The sequence below is a fragment of the Oncorhynchus mykiss genome, chromosome 19 (genome assembly GCF_013265735.2).
Source record: "Oncorhynchus mykiss isolate Arlee chromosome 19, USDA_OmykA_1.1, whole genome shotgun sequence".
NCBI lineage: Eukaryota > Metazoa > Chordata > Actinopteri > Salmoniformes > Salmonidae > Oncorhynchus > Oncorhynchus mykiss.
Genome location: NC_048583.1, coordinates 56,804,471 through 56,826,253, shown reverse-complemented (window position 1 = coordinate 56,826,253; position 21,783 = coordinate 56,804,471). Strand labels below are relative to the sequence as shown.

At 41.4% G+C, this 21,783-nt stretch overlaps 2 protein-coding genes across 3 annotated transcripts in view; both read left to right on the top strand.

The window, feature by feature from the left end:
- LOC110498161 (transcription cofactor vestigial-like protein 2) overlaps positions 1-2,218 on the top strand; it is a 13,002-nt gene extending 10,784 nt beyond the window's left edge. The window contains exons 3-4 of one of the 2 annotated variants that reach the window (XM_036955129.1): positions 1-290; positions 1,276-2,218. The exon at positions 1-290 is cut by the window's left edge and continues 100 nt beyond it. In XM_036955129.1, coding sequence (XP_036811024.1) covers positions 1-290; positions 1,276-1,319 — 334 coding nt within the window. In that variant the 3' untranslated portion in view covers positions 1,320-2,218. Of the gene's footprint in view, positions 318-1,275 lie in introns of both variants that reach the window. The other variant, XM_036955128.1, reaches the window with a different exon arrangement.
- Positions 2,219-14,146: 11,928 nt separating this feature from the next.
- Positions 14,147-20,698, top strand: LOC110498160 (cathepsin L1). The gene is made up of 9 exons (XM_036955127.1): positions 14,147-14,286; positions 14,416-14,516; positions 15,362-15,504; positions 16,012-16,209; positions 16,699-16,896; positions 17,571-17,736; positions 18,435-18,543; positions 19,402-19,503; positions 20,419-20,698. Exons 2-8 carry the CDS (start codon positions 14,417-14,419, stop codon positions 19,499-19,501), a joined length of 1,014 nt encoding a protein of 337 aa, XP_036811022.1. The 5' UTR covers positions 14,147-14,286; position 14,416; the 3' UTR covers positions 19,502-19,503; positions 20,419-20,698.
- The last annotated feature ends 1,085 nt before the right edge of the window (positions 20,699-21,783 follow it).

Here is a 21,783-nt window from a genome sequence, read left to right as displayed (position 1 = left end):
CACCTATTCCATGGACCCCTACGCTTCTGGACTCCACCCAGGCCTTCCTCACCCCCACTCACACCTGCACCCAGCAGAGGAGTGGGGCTACGCACAATGCCAAGCCTACGGGGCCCCCAGGCCCCTCCATGAACTCTACTCCCCCAGCGGCCTAGAGCCCCACCACCCATATGGCCCGCTTCTCATGCCCACTGTGCGACCCTCCCACCTGGGCACCCTCCCCGGACAACACCCCTACGATATCAGCAAGCTGGACCCCACCGCCCCCTGGCCGGGCCTGCTGCCCCCAGGTGAGATGGCCATCAACATGGACGCAGGTATGCAGTCTCTTCTCTACTACAGCTGAGTCTACCGCAACCACAACAACAACCACAACATCAACAACTACAACAACAACCACAACATCAACAACCACAACAACAACCACAACATCAACAACTACAACAACAACCATAACATCAACAACTACAACAACAACCACAACAACAACAACAACCACCACAAATCAAATTAAAATCAAAATCAAATCTTATTTGTCACATACACATGGTTAGCTGATGTTAATGCGCTGAATGTGCTTCTAGTTACGACCATGCAGTAATATATAACAGGTAATCTAACAATTTCACAACAACTACTTTATACACAAGTGTAGTGTAAAGGTGTAAAGGAACACAACAACCACAACAACAACCACAACAACAACCACAACAACAACAACAACCATAACAACAACCACAACCACCACAACAACCACCACAACAACAACCACCACAACCACCATAACAACAACCATAACAACAACCACAACAACAACCACAACAACAACCATAACAACAACCACAACAACAACCATAACAACAACCACAACCACCACAACAACTGAGCTGAGCTGTAGGGCAGCTGAGCTGAGCTGTATACTGTAGGGTACAGTTGTTGTTGAGCTGTATACTGTAGGTCACAGTTGTTGTTGAGCCATATACTGTAGGTCACAGTTATACTGTATGTGTCTTTGCTGCTGTTGTATGGAATGAACAGGGAATTAGTGTCATCCACACACACAGACACGCACACACACGCACGCACGCACGCACACACACACTCACACACACACACACACTCACACACACACACACACACATACACACACACACTCCCCACATCAATGTCCTTACTATTTGCTCTGACCAATAAGTTGTTTGGATTAAAGACCAGGAGCAGCCAGAACAACCGTTTTGCCTCGTTCTCATTGTTTTCTTCTGTCTCTTTTTCCAGGCCTCCAGCATCACAAGAAAGGGAAGGAGCTGTACTGGTTTTAACGACCCTCCTCTGTCGCCATCGACCAGCCATTACCAGATCCAATTTGGACCTCTGGAACTCTACCATTGAAGCGCCCCTTCCTCCCCCTCCTCCCCGTCCCGTCGTCCCTCTTTATCCCTCACCCACTACCTCCTCGTCTCCACTCGCCTCCCCCCAGGCCGACAGTGCCAGCTGAGAGGCTCCAGGTCAGTGTGTTTGCACCGTGGAGATAAGGACTCATAGGCTGGACTCGTGGAGAGCAGAGCAGAGAAAGAGAGGGACAGAGAGAAAAGGGGTACAGCTTTAGTGACCACTGCTCTGTGTTCTGTGGCGTCTGGCCTCTCCTCTCCTATCGCTGCTCGGGGCTCAGCTGTGTGGCTGCGGCAGCATAGAGACCGTTGGAGGCCACTAGCATGGTGCTGGCAACAGTGACCTGGTTTTGACAGAAAGGCAGAGGGGGAGAGACTTCTTTTGGACACTGGGGAAGAAGAAATAAAGATGAATGATATCTGGTAGCCCACTGTTACACTACATCCCCTTACTGCATATTATCTCTGTGTCGACACTGTATTCATCCTCATCCATATTATCTGGGCAATTATCTGCATGTGAACAAATGGACATGCGACCATCGGTCTGGCTGTGTATGGATTTGGATTGTGACTGTAATCATAATGCTGTTAGTTTTTGTTTTTGTTTTAACACTTCGGTAAGTCAACAACATCAATCAGCCCAGCTGATCAAACTGCTGATCAAGTATTCCATCATTGTAACGTGTTCCATTGATGTTACTGTCGTTTGTTTATACATGACATTTTTTGTCGTTTTAAAAGTCGGATCTTAGTGTGTCCTTTCTCTTGCTTTTGTCAAGAAATAATATAATTATCAATAAATATTTTTATGGTAAATTCAGACTTTCTTTCACTATCTGTCTGGATTTCTTTGAGTGATTATAACACTTATTTATTATTAATCATTAAATGGACCAATTATTTCATTATTATATGGACCAGTCAGCATAAAGGAAAAAGTATGAACCCAGAGGCAAAACTGGTTGTAATGATATCATCAGGACGTCTGGTTGTAATGATATCATCAGGACGTCTGGTTGTAATGATATCATCAGGACGTCTGGTAGTAATGATATCATCAGGACGTCTGGTTGTAATGATATCATCAGGACGTCTGGTAGCAATGATATCATCAGGACGTCTGGTTGTAATGATATCATCAGGACGTCTGGTTGTAATGATATCATCAGGACGTCTGGTAGTAATGATATCATCAGGACGTCTGGTTGTAATGATATCATCAGGACGTCTGGTAGCAATGATATCATCAGGACGTCTGGTTGTAATGATGTCATCAGGACGTCTGGTAGCAATGATATCATCAGGACGTCTGGTTGTAATGATATCATCAGGACGTCTGGTTGTAATGATATCATCAGGACGTCTGGTAGTAATGATATCATCAGGACGTCTGGTTGTAATGATATCATCAGGACGTCTGGTAGCAATGATATCATCAGGACGTCTGGTTGTAATGATGTCATCAGGACGTCTGGTAGCAATGATATCATCAGGACGTCTGGTTGTAATGATATCATCAGGACGTCTGGTTGTTAAAAAACTGGTTGTAATGACATCATCAGGACGTCTGGTAGTAATGATATCATCAGGACGTCTGGTAGCAATGATATCATCAGGACGTCTGGTTGTTAACAAACTGGTAGTAATGATATCATCAGGACGTCTGGTAGTAATGATATCATCAGGACGTCTGGTTGTAATGATATCATCAGGACGTCTGGTTGTAATGAAATCATCAGGACGTCTGGTTGTAATGATATCATCAGGACGTCTGGTTGTAATGATATCATCAGGACGTCTGGTAGCAATGATATCATCAGGACGTCTGGTTGTAATGATATCATCAGGACGTCTGGTTGTAATGATATCATCAGGACGTCTGGTTGTAATGATATCATCAGGACGTCTGGTAGCAATGATATCATCAGGACGTCTGGTTGTAATGATATCATCAGGACGTCTGGTAGCAATGATATCATCAGGACGTCTGGTAGCAATGATATCATCAGGACGTCTGGTAGCAATGATATCATCAGGACGTCTGGTTGTAATGATATCATCAGGACGTCTGGTTGTTAACAGACTGGTTGTAATGATATCATCAGGACGTCTGGTTGTTAACAAACTGGTTGTAATGACATCATCAGGACGTCTGGTAGTAATGATATCATCAGGAAGTCTGGTTGTAATGATATCATCAGGACGTCTGGTTGTAATGATATCATCAGGACGTCTGGTAGTAATGATATTGTTAACAAACTGGTTGTAATGACATCATCATGACGTCTGGTAGTAATGATATCATCAGGACGTCTGGTAGTAATGATATCATCAGGACGTCTGGTTGTAATGATATCATCAGGACGTCTGGTAGTAATGATATCATCAGGACGTCTGGTTGTAATGATATCATCAGGACGTCTGGTAGTAATGATATCATCAGGACGTCTGGTTGTAATGATATCATCAGGACGTCTGGTTGTAATCATATCATCAGAACGTCTGGTTGTAATGATATCATCAGGACGTCTGGTAGTAATGATATCATCAGGACGTCTGGTTGTAATGATATCATCAGGACGTCTGGTAGTAATGATATCATCAGGACGTCTGGTTGTAATGATATCATCAGGACGTCTGGTAGTAATGATATCATCAGGACGTCTGGTTGTAATGATATCATCAGGACGTCTGGTTGTAATCATATCATCAGAACGTCTGGTTGTAATGATATCATCAGGACGTCTGGTTGTAATGATATCATCAGGACGTCTGGTAGTAATGATATCATCAGGACGTCTGGTAGTAATGATATCATCAGGACGTCTGGTAGTAATGATATCATCAGGACGTCTGGTTGTAATGATATCATCAGGACGTCTGGTTGTTAACTAACTAGTAGTAATGACATCATCAGGACGTCTGGTAGTAATGATATCATCAGGACGTCTGGTTGTAATGATATCATCAGGACGTCTGGTAGTAATGATATCATCAGGACGTCTGGTTGTTAACAAACTGGTTGTAATGATATCATCAGGACGTCTGGTTGTAATGATATCATCAGGACGTCTGGTAGTAATGATATCATCAGGACGTCTGGTAGTAATGATATCATCAGGACGTCTGGTAGTAATGATATCATCAGGACGTCTGGTTGTAATGATATCATCAGGACGTCTGGTTGTTAACTAACTAGTAGTAATGATATCATCAGGACGTCTGGTTGTTAACTAACTGGTTGTAGTTAACAACATTTCTGTCCAGAATATGGCGTCTTTCCTATCATGTGTTGCCGTTGTCATGAGTACAACTGTCTTTACCTAAGATCAATTTACAACCAGAAAATGACGGAATAGTCACATTACATGTCCAATTTTGCCTGCTGGGAAAGCTGGTGATAAACAAATACCTGGAGGTTTATGTGACACTTGAAATGATCATGTTTGAGTAATTGTAAACAACATGGGGTGTAAATTTATTGAAACAGAATTCAGTTCCTAATTCTCAAGGTTGGAGTTCTTTTCCAGCCTCAATCCAAAGACCTTTCATTATGTTCCGTTCCACCCCCATTTGACACTTTGTCACCTATAAAGTGGGAACGAGCGGTGAATTTCAGTTATGTGTAATGGAAGATGCCTCCAACGCTCCCAGTTAGGTTCCCTGTTAGGTCTCCACTTTGAGTTAAGTGTTGCTGCTCTGTTTATATTTGTGGTAGACTACCATCAGTGTCCACCCCCATAGAGGATGTTTTCATTGTAATTGGTCATGGCTTGGGAAACTTAGAATGAGCATTGTTTTTCGATGTGCTGAGGCAGAGGCGTCAATGTGAACCACTTACTTGCAGCAAGTAGCTATGGACAGTGCTGCCCTCTGGTGGAGAGTTCTCATTAGTACTCCAGATAAGCAAAATGCCATCAGCCAGCACAGAGAATAAAGTACCCGAGTGAGCATAACTGCTATAGGTCATGTTCATTTATATCCATACGGGAACTGAAATAGAGAAGAATTTGAGTTAAGAATGCCCATTAGGTATGTTCCTTGTATCAACATTGATTGAACGGGATCATGAATGACACCAGTGGGAACAAAATAATAGGAGTATTTGTTACAAAATAATGATAATATGCCATTTAGCAGACTCTTTTATCATAAAGCAACCTACAGCCATGCATTATTCATATGGGTGGCCCCAGCGGGAATTAAATCTACGACCCATGGCGTTGTAAGCGTCATGCTCTACCGACTGAGCCACATAGGACTATTCACAGTGATTATACCGTGAGTTTTTCAAGATCATCAGAGGCCCTAAAGGTTGTTATTGTAAATGTTTTCTCATTGTATGGCTGGTTAGATAAAGGCAAAATAATAAGTAAATAAATGCTATTTCTTAGACCACGAATATGCCATGATAATCCCCAACATCATGTATAGTAACAGAAACCCAAACTGACCCAGAGTCGGTTTCCAGAATGACACGTTGTCCACCAGACAGCAGGTCATCTGAGTTACTGTAATAGAAACCCAAACTGACCCAGAGTCTGTTTCCAGAATGACACGTTGTCCACCTGACAGCAGGTCATCTGAGTTACTGTAATAGAAACCCAAACTGACCCAGATTCAGTTACCAGGCGAAGTGTGGCGAAGTATCATGGAATGGAGTCACAAGTCACGTAAAAAAAAAAAAAAAAAAAACGTTTGAAATTCTTACTTTCACATTTATTATGCTTATTTATTACAACTAATTAATTGAGGCCTGTTTGACACAATTTTTTTAATGTCTTATTTAATATGACGGATGTGTTGATGATAACATTGTTCATTGTGGTTTTATGGCAGCCTAACCTTCAGCTTATTTTACCTTATTGGTTAAATTGATTTAAACATGTCTGGTATGTTAGCAGACCAGTTCCTTTACCTTGTTATAGACTACCAGGTTATTGGTCTTGAATTGCAGCCAGGTGACATTTATTGGACAGCAACCAGGTTTTAATGTCAGAGAAGGGCTGTGCATTTGCTGGCCTAAAGTGTCTGTCACATTGGCTGCGTTTATACAGGCATCCCAATTCTGATCTTTGCACAATTATTGGTATTTTTGACAAATCACATATTTTGCCAGGAAAAAAAACAAAAGATCATAATTGAGCTGCATGTGTAAACAGCCAAAATGTCACACAGTACTATAGACTAATAAGGACATAAACACATGCAACCTTTCCATGGAACCGCTGGCCCATCGATGAACATTCGACATAGTCTGTCATGTGACAATATCAACACGATCTCACAAACACAAGTCAAAATTAGACGTTTGGCCAACTGCCACCTGCACACCTCGTGAAAAAACACCGTCAACATTGATCTCTGAACTCTCCTTCCTTTCTAGTTAGTTATATGTTCTTCTCTGGCAAATCAAGTAGACTTGTCACTTGACTCCAGCTGTAAATGCATTATAGGTCGTTAACTTTATGCATTCACACTTTAACTCACATAGCACCATACCAGGTGTTCAGTGGTTAATCCACATGTGAAATCATGTGATTTTTTGGTTGGGGTCTGTGTGTACGTGAGAGATTGCAGGAGTGTTGTGGTTTTACTGTACAACGGTGGTGGTCTCACGGTCTCATTCAGAAAGTCTCTTTCGGGGGTAAGGTGACAGCACACCTCCCCCACAAGCCCTGGCCTCATTTTGATGGCTACAGTATACATGAACTCCCAGATTGAAAATGAAACCTAAATACATTAGCTAAATACATTCTAAATACATTCTAAATCAGTATACATGAACTCCCAGATTGAAAATAAATGTTAGCTAAATACATTCTAAATACATTCTAAATACATTCTAAATACATTCTAAATACATTCTAAATCAGTATACATGAACTCCCAGATTGATAATAAATGTTAGCTAAATACATTCTAAATACATTCTAAATACATTCTAAATACATTCTAAATACATTCTAAATCAGTATACATGAACTCCCAGATTGAAAATAAATGTTAGCTAAATACATTCTAAATACATTCTAAATACATTCTAAATCAGTATAACACATACATATACATGTAGTCAAAATGCAACGAAGGGGTTTGATATTACTATGATATTTTATGATATGAATGCATAAGATGCATACAGAGAATCTTTTACATACAGTTACTGCACTTATGAAAACAGACCAATTCATTTGATAAATGTCATGGCCTTTTCTTTTCCTGCATATCCCTTATGTATTTCTCTATAAACACGTGGGATCCACACACCACACACCCAGCAAGTCTTCCGCTAATAGAAAAACTGAGTTAATACTAAGATTGGTGAGGTGACAAAACCATTGCACTCATTCTAAACAACATCTTCTCTCAGTAATGTAACCAGTTCTAGATGAGTGTTAATAGTGTATTGTACCAGTCTGTTTAGAGTAGTCTGTTAATAGTGTATTGTACCAGTCTGTTTAGAGTAGTCTGTTAATAGTGTATTGTACCAGTCTGTTTAGAGTAGTCTGTTAATAGTGTATTGTACCAGTCTGTTAATAGTGTATTGTACCAGTCTGTTAATAGTGTATTGTACCAGTCTGTTAATAGTGTATTGTACCAGTCTGTTGATAGTGTATTGTACCAGACTGGCCTTTTGGCAATCTTAAAATATGAACAGTCTAACATGACACAGAGTACAAGCAGTGGAATGTATCGAAACAGACTGGTACCCAGGCTAGAGGAATGTTGGCTAAACAGACTGGTACCCAGGCTAGAGGAATGTTGGCTAAACAGATTGGTACCCAGGCTAGAGGAATGTCAGGTAAACAGACTGGTACCCAGGCTAGAGGAATGTTGGCTAAACAGACTGGTACCCAGGCTAGATGAATGTTTCGAAACAGACTGGTACCCAGGCTAGATGAATGTTGGCTAAACAGACTGGTACCCAGGCTAGAGGAATGTTGGATAAACAGATTGGTACCAAGGATAGAGGAATGTCAGGTAAACAGACTGGTACCCAGGCTAGAGGAATGTTAGCTAAACAGACTGGTACCCAGGCTAGAGGAATGTTAGCTAAACAGATTGGTACCCAGTCTAGTCTCTGAAGACCGGTACCCAGGCTAGTAATTTCCTACACACCTGAAGGGTTCTCTGGCCTGAGTGTGACAGACTGCATGACCTGACAGCACCAACTCCTGTCTTCCCATCACACAGTTCGAAGAAAAGCTTAATGGATTTCAAATCAAACAAATCAAATGTTATTTGTCACATGCTTTGTTAATAACAACGGGTGTAGACTGACAGTGGAATGATTAATTATGGGCCCTTCCCAATAATGCTGAGAGACAAAAATATATAATAATAATGTTAAAATAATAACACAAGGAATAAATACACAATGAGTAAAGATAACTTGGCTGTATACAGTACCGAGTCGAGGTAACTGACGTAGATATGTACATATATGTACATATTTACATACCTTACCTTCCTGACAAAATCGAACATGGATACTGAACAGACTTTTTGTATACAGTGTTGTTATAGCTCTGAGAAAGATTAACTACCTAGACATGTGACCAGAAGAAGGCTGACTTCGAGGTTTTAATGAGTTCACTGTCATTCCTATCAGAACGTTTGGCTTAGCTTTTCATTTTTCTTTTTACTGTATTTTATTGTCTGTGGCTTTTGTTTTGACATGAATGTCTTGTGACTTAGAGAAACGCCCATGTCCACTGCCCTCGTGAGGACTATTGTCCTACAATGACCATGCTGAAATTCACCATTGGAAACATTTTGGCAGATTTAGTAACATTTAATCATTGTAAATATTAACTTAAGCTGACATATTAGGTGTCACTGAAGCTAACATATTAGGTACTGTTGAATACTTGTTTCTGACTGGCTGGAAGGGCATTCTAGCCAGTGCATTATTTCTCTATATACCACACGATATATCAGCACGGTAGTCATCAATGGCTTTACTTCATTCTTACATGTTCTATGTTTGAGTTGCTTTGAAAGTTGAATTGAAAACATTATTGGCATTGCTGAATACGATCGTGGAACACACCTTTCACGTGGTTCATTATTTTCCATAGAACATATTTACCCTCTCGTTGACTTTCCCCTACGTGTCACTTTTGGTGGCATATTACGTATGTCACAAAAATAACTTATTAGTGATATGTTACATAGAATGGATGTGATTAAGGACAGGTAAAATGAGGGAGAGAGACTTAGGAGGGAAAGTTAAGTGAAAAACATTGAGAGGGAAACTTTCCAAGCTGAACTTCTAACAGGAAGTTTGTGGGTAGACAGGATGTTCTGCACTGTTGTTGATGGAAATATACAAGAAAAATCTATGTTTTTGAACAGAGCAGGCACTCAATACCTATGGCTTGAATTCACACAAGATCAGAACGATAGCAGGTTGCTGCTGCAGGAAAGAGTTCTCTACTCTTGAGTAGTAATTCAAATCAAAATCAAACACTGTCTTAACTAAGGTGTTGCTATTTCATACTGATGCCAAAACATGTATGTTTGGCCCCAAAAAAGTAGAAAGAAAATTGAAGGAGACATGAATAAGAGACATACAGCGGATTCAGAAAGTATTCAGACCCCTGGACTTTTTCCACATTTTGTTACGTTACAGCTTTATTCTAAAATTGATTAAATAAAACAAATTCCTCATCAATCTACACACTATACCCCATAATGACATCACAATACCCCATAATGACATCACAATACCCCATAATGACATCACAATACCCCATAATGACATCACAATACCCCATAATGACATCACAATACCCCATAATGACATCACAATACCCCATAATGACAAAGCGAAAACAGGTTTTTAGAAATGTTTGCAGATGTATTAAAAATAAAAAACAGAAATACCTTATTTACAAAAGTATTCAGACCCTTCGCTATGAGACTCAAAATTGTGATCAGGTGCATCCTGTTTCCATTGATCATCCTTGAGATGTTTCTCCAACTTGATTGGAGTCATCCTGTGGTAAATTCAATTGATTGGACATGATTTGGAAAGGCACACACCTGTCTATATAGGGTCCCACAGTTGACAGTGCATGTCAGAGCAAAAACCAAGCCATGAGGTCAAAAGAATTGTCCGTAGAGCTCAGAGACAGGATTGTGTCAAGACACAGATCTGGGGAAGGGTACCAGAAAAATGTCTGCAGCGTTGAAGGTCCCCAAGACCACAGTGGCCTCCATCATTCTTAAATGGAAGAAGTTTGGCACCTCCAAGACTCTTCCTAGAGCTGGCCGCTCAGCCAATCTGAGCAATCGGGGGAGAAGGGCCTTGGTCAGGTAGGTGGTGACCAAAAACCCGATGGTCACTCTGACAGAGCTCCAGAGTTCCTCATTGAAGATGGGAGAAACTTCCAGAAGGACAACCATCTCTGCAGCACTCCACCAATCAAGCCTTTATGGTAGAGTGGCCAGACGAAAGCCACTCCTCAGTAAGAGGCATATGACATCCAGCTTGGAGTTTCCCAAAAGGCACCTAAAGGGCTCTCAGACCATGAGAAACAAGATTCTCTGGTCTGATGAAACCAAGATGGAACTCTTTGGCATGAATGCCAAGCATCACATCTGTAGGAAACCAAGTATGGTGGTGGCAGCATCGTGCTGTGGGGAGGTTTTTCATCAGCAGGGATTGGGAGACTAGTCAGGATCAAGGGAAAGATGAACGGAGCAAAGTAAAGAGAGATCCTCCAGAGCGCTCAGGACCTCAGACTGGGGTGAAGGTTCACCTTCCAACAGAACAATGACCCTCAGCACACAGCCAAGACAATGCAGGAGTGGCTTCGGGAAAAGTTTCTGAATGTCCTTGAGTGGCCCAGCCAGAGCCCAGACTTGAACCCGATTGAACATCTCTGGAGAGACCTGAAAATAGCTGTGCAGCGATGCTCCCCATCCAACATGACAGAACTTGAGAGGATATGCAGAGAAGAATGGGAGAAACTCCCCAAATACAGGTGTGCCAAGCTTGTAACGTCATTCCCAAGAAGACTTGAGGCTGTAATCGTTGCCAAAGGTACTTCAACACAGTACTGAGTAAAGGGTCTGAATACTAATGTAATTGTGTTTTCTTTTTAAATATACATTTGCAAAAATGTCTGAAAACCTGTTTTTGTTTTGTCATTATGGGGTATTGTGTGTAGATTATTGAGGGGAAACGATTTATTCAATTTTAGAATAGAGTAAAAACTGTAACGATATTTTTTGTTCCAACGTGTTCTCAGTGAGATGACCAAAACATCAATCATTTGTGTGGGACATGAAGTAGATACTCGAACAGCTGTGATGTTACGTGTGTGTGTGTGTGTGTGTGTTCCTCTTATGCCCTCCCAGCATCACCTATTTAAGAGGAATTACCATGACCATTACCACAGGACATCTGGACACCCCCGAAACAGTCCAATAGGAAGACATGGTAGTGGAGAGCACAGCACACACCACTACCATGTGACACCCAGTAATAGATGAGAAATGGGGAAATGAAAATCTTCTGTAAATGACACATTTCTTTCAGAGAAGTTGAAGCATCACCGTTGACGGAAACCCTGATTAGAAAATGAAACTAATTCAGGCCTACATGTGCACTGGAAACAAAGTGGTTCAGTCAATATTGTTTCCATGCTATTTCACTTATGTAATAATGCTACTGCACTGTAATCATGTTGCATCAAATAACTGTTGACATACGCATACAACTTTCAACTCAATCGATCCCGGGTTTAATGTGGATTTAATCACTCAAATCAAATCAAATTGTATTGGTCACATACACATAGTTAGCAGATGTTAATGCGAGTGTAGCGAAATGCTTGTGCTTCTAGTTCCGACAGTGCAGTAATATCTAACAGGTAATCTAACAATTCCACAACAACTGTCTAATACACACAAATCTAAAGGGATGGAATAAGAATATGTACTGTACATATAAATATATGGATCAGCGATGACCGAGCGGCATAGGCAATAGATGGTATAACATTTTATTTATTTTATTTTTTATTTGACCTTTATTTAACTAGGCAAGTCAGTTAAGAACACATTATTATTTACTTCAGATTTCTTCAGCCTCCTCAGGTTGAAGAGGCGCTGTCTTCACCACGCTGTCTGTGTGGGTGGACCATTTCAGTTTGTCCGTGATGTGTACGCCGGGGAACTTAAAACTTTCCACCTTCTCCACTACTGTCCAGTTGATGTGGATGGGTGGGGGGGGATCTCCCTCTGCTGTTTCCTGAAGTCCACGATCATCTCCTTTATTCTGTTGACGTTGAGTGAAAGGCTGTTTTCCTGACACCCACACTCTGAGTGCCTTGCCCTCCTCCCTGTAGGCCGTCTCGTCGTTGTTGGTAATCAAGCCCACTACAGTTGTGTCATCTGCAAACTTGATAATTGAATTGGAGGCATGCATGGCCACACAGTCATGGGTGAATAGGGAGTACAGGAGTGGGTTGAGCACACACCCTTGTGGGGCCCCAGTGTTGTGGATCAGCAAGGTGGAGATGTTGTTTCCTACCTTCACCCGTCAGAAAGCCCTGAACCCAGTTGCACAGGGCAGGGTTGAGACCCAGGGCCTCAAGCTTAATGATGATCTTGGAGAGTACTATGGTGTTAAATGCTGAGCTGTAGTCAATGAACAGCCTTCTTACATAGGTATTCCTCTTGTCCAGACGGGACAGGACAGTGTGCAGTGTGATGGCGATTGCATCGTCTGTGGACCTATTGGGGTGGTATGCAAACTGAAGTTGGTCTAGGGTGGCAGGTAAGGTTGCAGTGATATGATCCTTGACTAGTCTCTCAAAGCACTTCATGATGACAGAAGTGAGTGCTAGTCATCTAGTTCAGTTATCTTTGACTTATTGGGTACAGGGACAATGGTGGCCATCTTGAAGCATGTGGGGACAGCAGACTGGGATAAGGAGAGATTGAATATGTCCGTAAACACACCAGCCAGCTGGTCTGAGCATGCTCTGAGGATGCGGATAGGGATGCCGTCTGGGCCGGCAACCCTGCGAGGGTTAACACGTCTAAATGTCTTACTCGCGTTGGTGACGGAGAAGGAGAGGGGGAGTTTCTGCCTATGGGACGGTAGTAACAAAATGGAGTCATGGTTGTATTTGCCAAAGGTAGGGCGGGGGAGGGCCTTGCGGAACTTAGAGCAGCAGTGATCCAGTGTGGTGCCTGTACGATACCTACAATCAATATGCTAATAGAATTTAGGTAGCCTTGTTCTCAAATTTGCTTTGTTAAAATCCCCAGCTACAATAAATGCAGCCTCAGGATATATTGTTTCCAGTTTGCATAGAGTCCATTCTGAGACAGAGGGGGGCTGTTTCTGTCTCTCAAGTTATATATCTGGTGAAATTCAGCCACTTGTGAATTTATGTAAAATTCTGAAAACACAGAGAGTGACGAAAGATAAATTATTATTATTATTTTTTTTAATTATTGGTCATTTATTTGTGGAAGCTTGGCATCCAAGAATACACGGCACTGGATTGGTTGATTGCAAATTCAATCTGTATGTATTTTTTGCTCTGTCACAAAATACTGTAAAGACTAATGTAATTTTTCCATCTACAATAAAGAAGATCTAAATGACATGATGTTCTCTAAAACAAAGGCATGTTTGTCATGCAACTGTTCTAGTGTGATTTCCCACACCCTGTTTTCTTCCTGTAAATTGACTGGTAAGCATTCTCTGGTCTGTCTCGCCCCCGTGTCTTCCCCTGCTGAAGTTTATGGCTTCGTGACAGGCACCTGACTGAACAATAACCACAGCACAGTACTTAAGCAGAGGACAGAGTGACAGTTATCCATCACCAGCCAGTGGCTTCAAGACATCCTACACACACACACACAGGTGAGTAGCCACAGACACAGACAGACACACACATGCTTCCTGTTTCAGAAACATCTGACGCTTACTGTAGCTCCGTGTATGATCTGTCTCCTGTTGTTCTTAGTAAATCTCTGCTGTCTTTCTCCTCAGAATGAAGTTGTTGGTAGTTGTGGCTGCTGCTCTGGCAGTGGCGAGTGCCGCTAGCCTCTCATTGGAGGACTTGGAGTTCCATGCCTGGAAACTGAAGTTTGGTAAGAGAAGCATCTCTTTTCACGTCAGCTTGTTTCACTTTAGCTTCTTATCATTGACAACAATGGAGTGTGTGACTATCTCCTTTTTTCTTCATGTTTCTTATCAATCTGAACCTCTGCTCTCTCGTTATCCTGTTTAATGGAGTCTGTGACTATCTCCTCTGTTCTTCATGTTTCTTATCAATCTGAAACTCTGCTCTCTCGTTATCCTGTTTAATGGAGTCTGTGACTATCTCCTCTGTTCTTCATGTTTCTTATCAATCTGAACCTCTGCTCTCTCGTTATCCTGTTTAATGGAGTGTGTGACTATCTCCTCTGTTCTTCATGTTTCTTATCAATCTGAACCTCTGCTCTCTCGTTATCCTGTTTAATGGAGTCTGTGACTATCTCCTCTGTTCTTCATGTTTCTTATCAATCTGAACCTCTGCTCTCTCGTTATCCTGTTTAATGGAGTCTGTGACTATCTCCTCTGTTCTTCATGTTTCTTATCAATCTGAACCTCTGCTCTCTCGTTATCCTGTTTAATGTGATGTAGAGCAGGAGGACATCAACCTTTTCTTTCATAAGAGCTGCTTACAGACAACTACAAAATGTCTCGAAATACTCACAAGCCTGCATATTTTGTTATTATAATTGGTGATATTTAATAGAGGCACCTGTTAGTCCTGAACGTCTGGCTTTATTGTTTTCCATTGTTTCCTCACAGAGGGCTTTGAGATGAGTAGATTTAACATGGACTTATGTCAATAAAACATGGATTTACTGTGTGTCAAAAATAGTAATGTTTAGTCAACTCATCTCAAGTCTGAATAAGGCCTTGAATGAACTGACTTTGACTCCTACAGGGAAGTCTTACAGCTCTCAGGTGGAGGAGGCTCAGCGTATGAGCTCCTGGATCTCTAACCGGAAGCTGGTAGTGGTTCACAACATGCTGGCTGACAAGGGCATCAAGTCCTACCGTCTGGGCATGACCTACTTCGCTGACATGGTACGGCCCACAAACTTGTCACTGTAGACATAGAACAGATCACATATGTATATGTCAATTTATGAAGGATAAAATTATTAAATGAACAATAGAAGGATCTCTCTTTGTCTGTCCCATTTTCAGATTTACAGCATTCATAGAAAAATTAAGAAAACTAACACGATTAAATTGACAAATAAATTGACATGATTTTGATGAACTATGGACTTGTTAATATGTTGTGATCTGTATCCTTTATCTGAACTAAATAATGAAAAACAATAGAAGCTTAGACCCCCCCCTCAAAAAAAAGAAACAAGGGAAATAGTAATTCTGAAATAATTTAGTCCATTGATAATAAATAATTATTATGACGGATTGGATTTATATAGAGCCGTTCTACCAACTAAGGTTCTCAATGTGTTTTACATAGTAAGTGGAAACCTTACCTCATCCACCAACAATGTATCTAATATAAATGATGTATATATTAGTATGTGTATCTATTGTTGTGCCCCACTATCACAGGATAACGAGGAGTACAGACGCGTCATCTCCCAGGGCTGCCTGGGCTCCTTCAACGCCTCCAAGGCCCGCGGCGGCTCTACCTTCTTCCCAATGCTTGGGGACAACGACCTGCCCACCACCGTGGACTGGAGGGACAAGGGCTACGTCACCCCCATCAAGGACCAGAAGCAGTGTGGCTCCTGCTGGGCATTCAGTGCGGTAAGAGAGGGAGAGGGTGGGAAGGGGTTAAGAGAGTGAGTTAACTACAACCTAAACTCTGCTTTAGTTGAGCAGTAGAGGCTGGTGGGAGGAGCTATAGGAGGACGGGCTCATTGTAAAAGCTGGAATGGAATTAATGGAACGGAGTCAAACACATCAAACATATGGAAACATATGTTGGACTCTGTTCCGTTTATTCCATTTCAGCCATTACATTGTGACCTCCTACAGCTCCTCCCACCAGCCTCCACTGTAGACTAATTCTAATTCTGTTCTAATACTTGTTCTGTTTCGTCTTGTGCGTGGTGAGAGAGAAACAATATCCACAGTCTTTAAATATTTACATTTTTGTATTCGGCTGTATTCAAAGCACTGTGGGTTGTGACCCTAAAACTTAGCAAAAGTACATCTATTAGAATGTGAGTGTCCTTAATTGTACATTTACATCTCCCTGCCATGTCTCTCTAACTCCCCATATCCGTCCCTCAGACTGGATCTCTGGAAGGCCAGCACTATAAGAAGACCAATAAGCTGGTGTCCCTCAGTGAGCAGCAGCTGGTTGACTGCTCCGGTGATTTTGGCAACATGGGCTGCATGGGCGGTCTCATGGACCAGGCCTTTGAGTACATCAAGTCCTTGGCCCCTGGAGGCGTGGATACTGAGGACTCCTACCCCTACCAGGCTGAGGTAAGTACTGAGCAGTGAGCAGTGGGAAGGCTTGTGTTCATTAGGGCCAAATGTTTAAAAACATTTCCCAATGGAAAACTAAAATTTGCGTTTCTTAATTAACTCATTAGCCCTTCCCTGTTTCAGTCCATTTTTCTCCTAATGTTTCAGTCCACATTCTCCTAATGTGGGGCACACAGCATAGTAGTAGGCCATGACAGGGGTTTTCAAACCTCTCCTCATGGACCCCCTGCCGTTCCATGTATTTGAACTTCCAGAGCTAGCACACCTTATTGAGCTTGTTGACTAATTAGGTAAATCAGCTAATCAAGGGTAACGTCTGGGGGTCCCCCGAGGAGAGGTTTGAAAACACTGGGCTATGACTCCTTTCTGACTCAAGGAAGTAGCACAACACTGCCATCTAGGGTATATATTTAGCGGTGCAATATATTCTGACAGAAAGGAGCATTATTTTACAACGATGCATTTAGGTATGAATTTTAGGTTTTAAATTCGCTATGAGGTATGTGCTTGCACTTCTACTAGTTCATGCTATTTTTGCCAATTTTAATGTTTCAATTTTAATACACCTGTTTTAAGAATACATATTTTTATGCTTAGTCAAAATAATGCTGTGTAAACAACTAGCAACTATGTTTCTGTAGGGTTTATTTAACAACCTCTTTCTTTGACAGGACAAGAAGTGCCGCTACAAGCCCGACAGTGTGGGTGCCACCTGCAGCGGGTTTGTTGATGTGACCAGTGGTGACGAGAGCGCACTGCAGCAGGCGGTGTCCACGGTGGGACCGGTGTCTGTGGCTATCGATGCTGCACACTCCTCCTTCCAGCTCTATGACTCAGGTGAGATCGTCTCTCTAGAGGAATCGTGTTATGCATTTTAAGACACGGCTCACTCCAGTCTGAGCCTACACCTGTCATCTTGGTCACAAACTATAACATCTAACGCGCAATGACGCCTTCCTAAACCCTTGATAAGGCCCAGGTATATGCTTCACACATATTTTATAAGCAAATAGATCCTGACATCTGGTTCTTTACCAAATGTGGCATTAGCCTTATATAGTTTATAGTGTGACATTTTCTTATGAATGGTTTGTGAAGCATTTATGTAGGCCTTATAAAGGGCTTATGAAGGCTTCATCGAGACTGACTCCATAGCTGGTTGTTCATAACTGTGAACTGACTGTGACTTGCGGTTCTGGGCGGTAGGTAGCTTAGCGGTTAAAAGGTTGGGCCAGTAACCGAAAGGTTGCTGGTTAGAATCCCTGAGCTGACTACTTGAAAATATGTCAATGTGCTCTTGAGCAAGGCACTTAACCCTAATTGCACCTGTAAGTTGCTCTGGATAAGAGCGTCTGCTAAGTATATGCTCCCTATACGCTCCATCCTTTTGTACATTGCATGCAATATATTGACTAAGACGTCAACAACTGTGACCCCTTTCTTTTGCAAAAGCCTCGCAATGTGACAAATATAAACTGATACCAGGCTGACATTGGGTGCATATTGATAATAACGGAATGTTTGTTTATTCCCAGGTGTCTATGATGAGCCAGAGTGCAGCAGTGATGATCTGGATCATGGTGTGCTGGCTGTTGGCTATGGCACTAGTGATGACGGCCAGGACTACTGGCTGGTGAAGAACAGGTAAACAACAACATATTGCATACTGTATCAAATAAAGCTAGGCCTATTGGAGTTAAGAGCAACTATAAATCAATGGCGTTGCAGCTGCATTCCATAATCTCAGTACTGTCAGAGATGGGCTCTGGTATAACAGGACTGGGGGTATTTTAGTTAGCATGGTTCCTGATGTACCCATAGCAGACTGTGATGCTACAAACAGGTGGGGGAAGCAGTCCGACACACTAATATCAATGAACGATGTTATGCTATTGCTAAATGCTAAGTCAGTGGTTGCTCGATGAACGATGTTATGCTATTGCTAAATGCTAAGTCAGTGGTTGCTTGATGAACGATGTAATGCTATTGCTAAATGCTAAGTCAGTGGTTGCTCGATGAACGATGTTATAATATTGCTAAATGCTAAGTCAGTGGTTGCTTGATGAACGATGTTATGCTATTGCTAAATGCTAAGTCAGTGGTTGCTTGATGAACGATGTTATGCTGTTGCTAAATGCTAAGTCAGTGGTTGCTTGATGAACGATGTAATGCTATTGCTAAATGCTAAGTCAGTGGTTGCTTGATGAACGATGTTATGCTATTGCTAAATGCTAAGTCAATATGGTTGCTTGATGAACAATGTTATGCTATTGCTAAATGCTAAGTCAGTGGTGGCTTGATGAACGATGTTATGCTATCGCTAAATGCTAAGTCAGTGGTTGATCGATGAACGATGTTATGCTATCGCTAAATGCTAAGTCAGTGGTTGCTTGATGAACGATGTTATGCTATCGCTAAATGCTAAGTCAGTGGTTGATCGATGAACGATGTTATGCTATTGCTAAATGCTAAATCAATGGTTGATCGATGTGTGTGTTCCAGCTGGGGCCTTGAATGGGGAGATAAAGGCTACATCATGATGTCCAGGAACAAGCACAACCAGTGTGGCATCGCCACCGCTTCCAGCTACCCCCTGGTCTAAGGGTGAGTCTGATGGCCATCAGTGTCTATCACAACTATATCTATACTTACATACTATCTCATTCGCTGCTATAGTATTAGTGTCTATCACAACTATATCCATACTCACATACTATCTCATTAGCTACCATAGTATTAGTGTCTATTACAACTATATCTATACTCACATACTATCTCATTCACATATTATCTCATGGGGTGGCAGGGTAGCCTAGTGGTTAGACCGTTGGACCGGTAACCGAAAGGTTGCAAGTTCGAATCCCCGAGCTGACAAGGTGCAAATCTGTTGTTCTGCCCCTGAATGAGGCAGTTAAACCACTAGGCCATTTTTTAAACCACTAGGCCATTTTGTTCTTAACTGACTTGCCTATAAAGGTAAAATTAAATTCGCTGCTGTAGTATTAGTGTCTATATCTATACTCACATACTATTTAATTAGCTACTATAGTATTAGTGTCTAACTACATATCATTCACCTACTAGCAGTGTCTATCCCAAACGCATATAATTGAAATGGTAACCATGATGAATTGATGTTGAACCTTACTGTGTATAATCCCAGACAGAAGGGCCTTTGAGTACTGAGTAAAGATTCATGTTGGATTAAAGCTGAGCTACTCATAAAGCTACTCATAAACAACTCATACACTTATATAAATGAGTCCAAATTAAATCCAATCAAACTTTATTTATACAGCACATTTCAGACATGGAACACGTGTTTTAAGATCTCTTCTAAATATGTCCACAAGGCCAAAAGTTCAGTCCGTTTGGCAATTCATCACATTTTCCCCAAAAAGCTGATCATAACAACTTAACCTTTGTAATTCACAGTGATTAATAGCTATCACTATAGTTCAGTACATTGATCAGTCGGTTTCTGTTGACGGTCAATGTTTTTGTATTTCCCCTACACAGATCCAGGAGAGGATATCTGAAGATGACTTGACACAGACAAAACCAGAGCAATAATTTAAGCAAATTTTAGTTTTTGTAGCAATAACCAGAATTTTTAGATGTGCATTATTTCTTTGGTAGTTGAGGGTCACACATTTCATTATACAGTACACCCAGAAAATAGTCCTGGTCTAAGAATGTTATTCATGCGCAAAAAAAAAACACTAAAAATCATTCTGATTTTCAAATGTAAATAAATGTAAAAAATTAAGAAAATAAAAGTTTTACAGCTGTGCAACTATTTGTGGTGGAGATTCAGTGTGTGTTTCAATGTGGGGTGATTAAGGACAAAGTACCTACTTAAAATGTGTTCCCTATTCTGAAGTATAGGTTAAGCATATTTTTACTTGCAGAAATATTCTCCAGAAATGACCTCATTGGACAGAAAGGTGCACATCTTTTGATCTTGTTTATGGATAAAATCCCATAAAAATCCCATGCTTTTATAATGACATACAGTACCAGTCAAAGGTTTGGATACACCCACTCATTCAAGGGTTTCTCTTTATTTTCACTATTTTCTACATTTTAGAATAATAGTGAAGACATCAACACTATGAAATAACACATATGGAATCATGTAGTAACCAAAAAAGTGTTAAACAAATATATTTTATATTTGATATTCTTCAAAGTAGCCACCCTTTACCTTGATGACAGTTTTGCACACTCTTGGCATTCTCACCACCAGCTTCATGAGGTAGTCACCTGGAATGCATTTCAATTAACAGGTGTACCTTGTTAAAAAAGTTAATTGGTGGATTTTTTCCCCTTCTTAATTAGTTTGAGACAATCAGTTAAGTTGTGACAAGGTAGGGGTGGTATACAGAAGATAGCCCTATTTGGTAAAAGACCAAGTCCATATTATGGCAAGAACAGCTCAAATAAGCAAAGAGAAACGACAGTCCATCATTACTTTAAGACGTGAAGGTCAGTCAATCAATAACATTTCAAGAACTTTGAAAGTTTCTTCAAGTGCCATCGCAAAAGCCATCAAGCGCTATGATGTAACTGAAGACCGCCACAGGAAAGGAAGACCCAGCGTTACTTACTGTACCTCTGCTGCAGAAGACAAGTTCATTAGAGTTACCAGCCTCAGAAATTGCAGCCCAAATAAATGCTTCACAGAGTTCAAGTAACAGACACATCTCAACATCAACTGTTCAGAGGAAACTGCTTGAAGGCTGCTGAGGGGAGACCTGCTCGTAATAATGGCCGGAACAGAGCTGGAAACCCCCCTCGTCCAGACGGAAGTGACAACCCCCCTCGTCCAGGCGGAGGTGACAACCCCCCTCGTCCAGGCGGAGGTGACAACCCCCCTCGTCC

Bases quoted from the DNA above. Each gene is read 5' to 3' on its own strand.
- LOC110498160 (XM_036955127.1), top strand. From the start codon at position 14,417: ATGAAGTTGTTGGTAGTTGTGGCTGCTGCTCTGGCAGTGGCGAGTGCC. The intron at 16,210-16,698 runs GTAAGAGAGGGA...TCCGTCCCTCAG, and splicing joins CCTGCTGGGCATTCAGTGCG to ACTGGATCTCTGGAAGGCCA. The intron at 18,544-19,401 runs GTAAACAACAAC...TGTGTGTTCCAG, and splicing joins TACTGGCTGGTGAAGAACAG to CTGGGGCCTTGAATGGGGAG.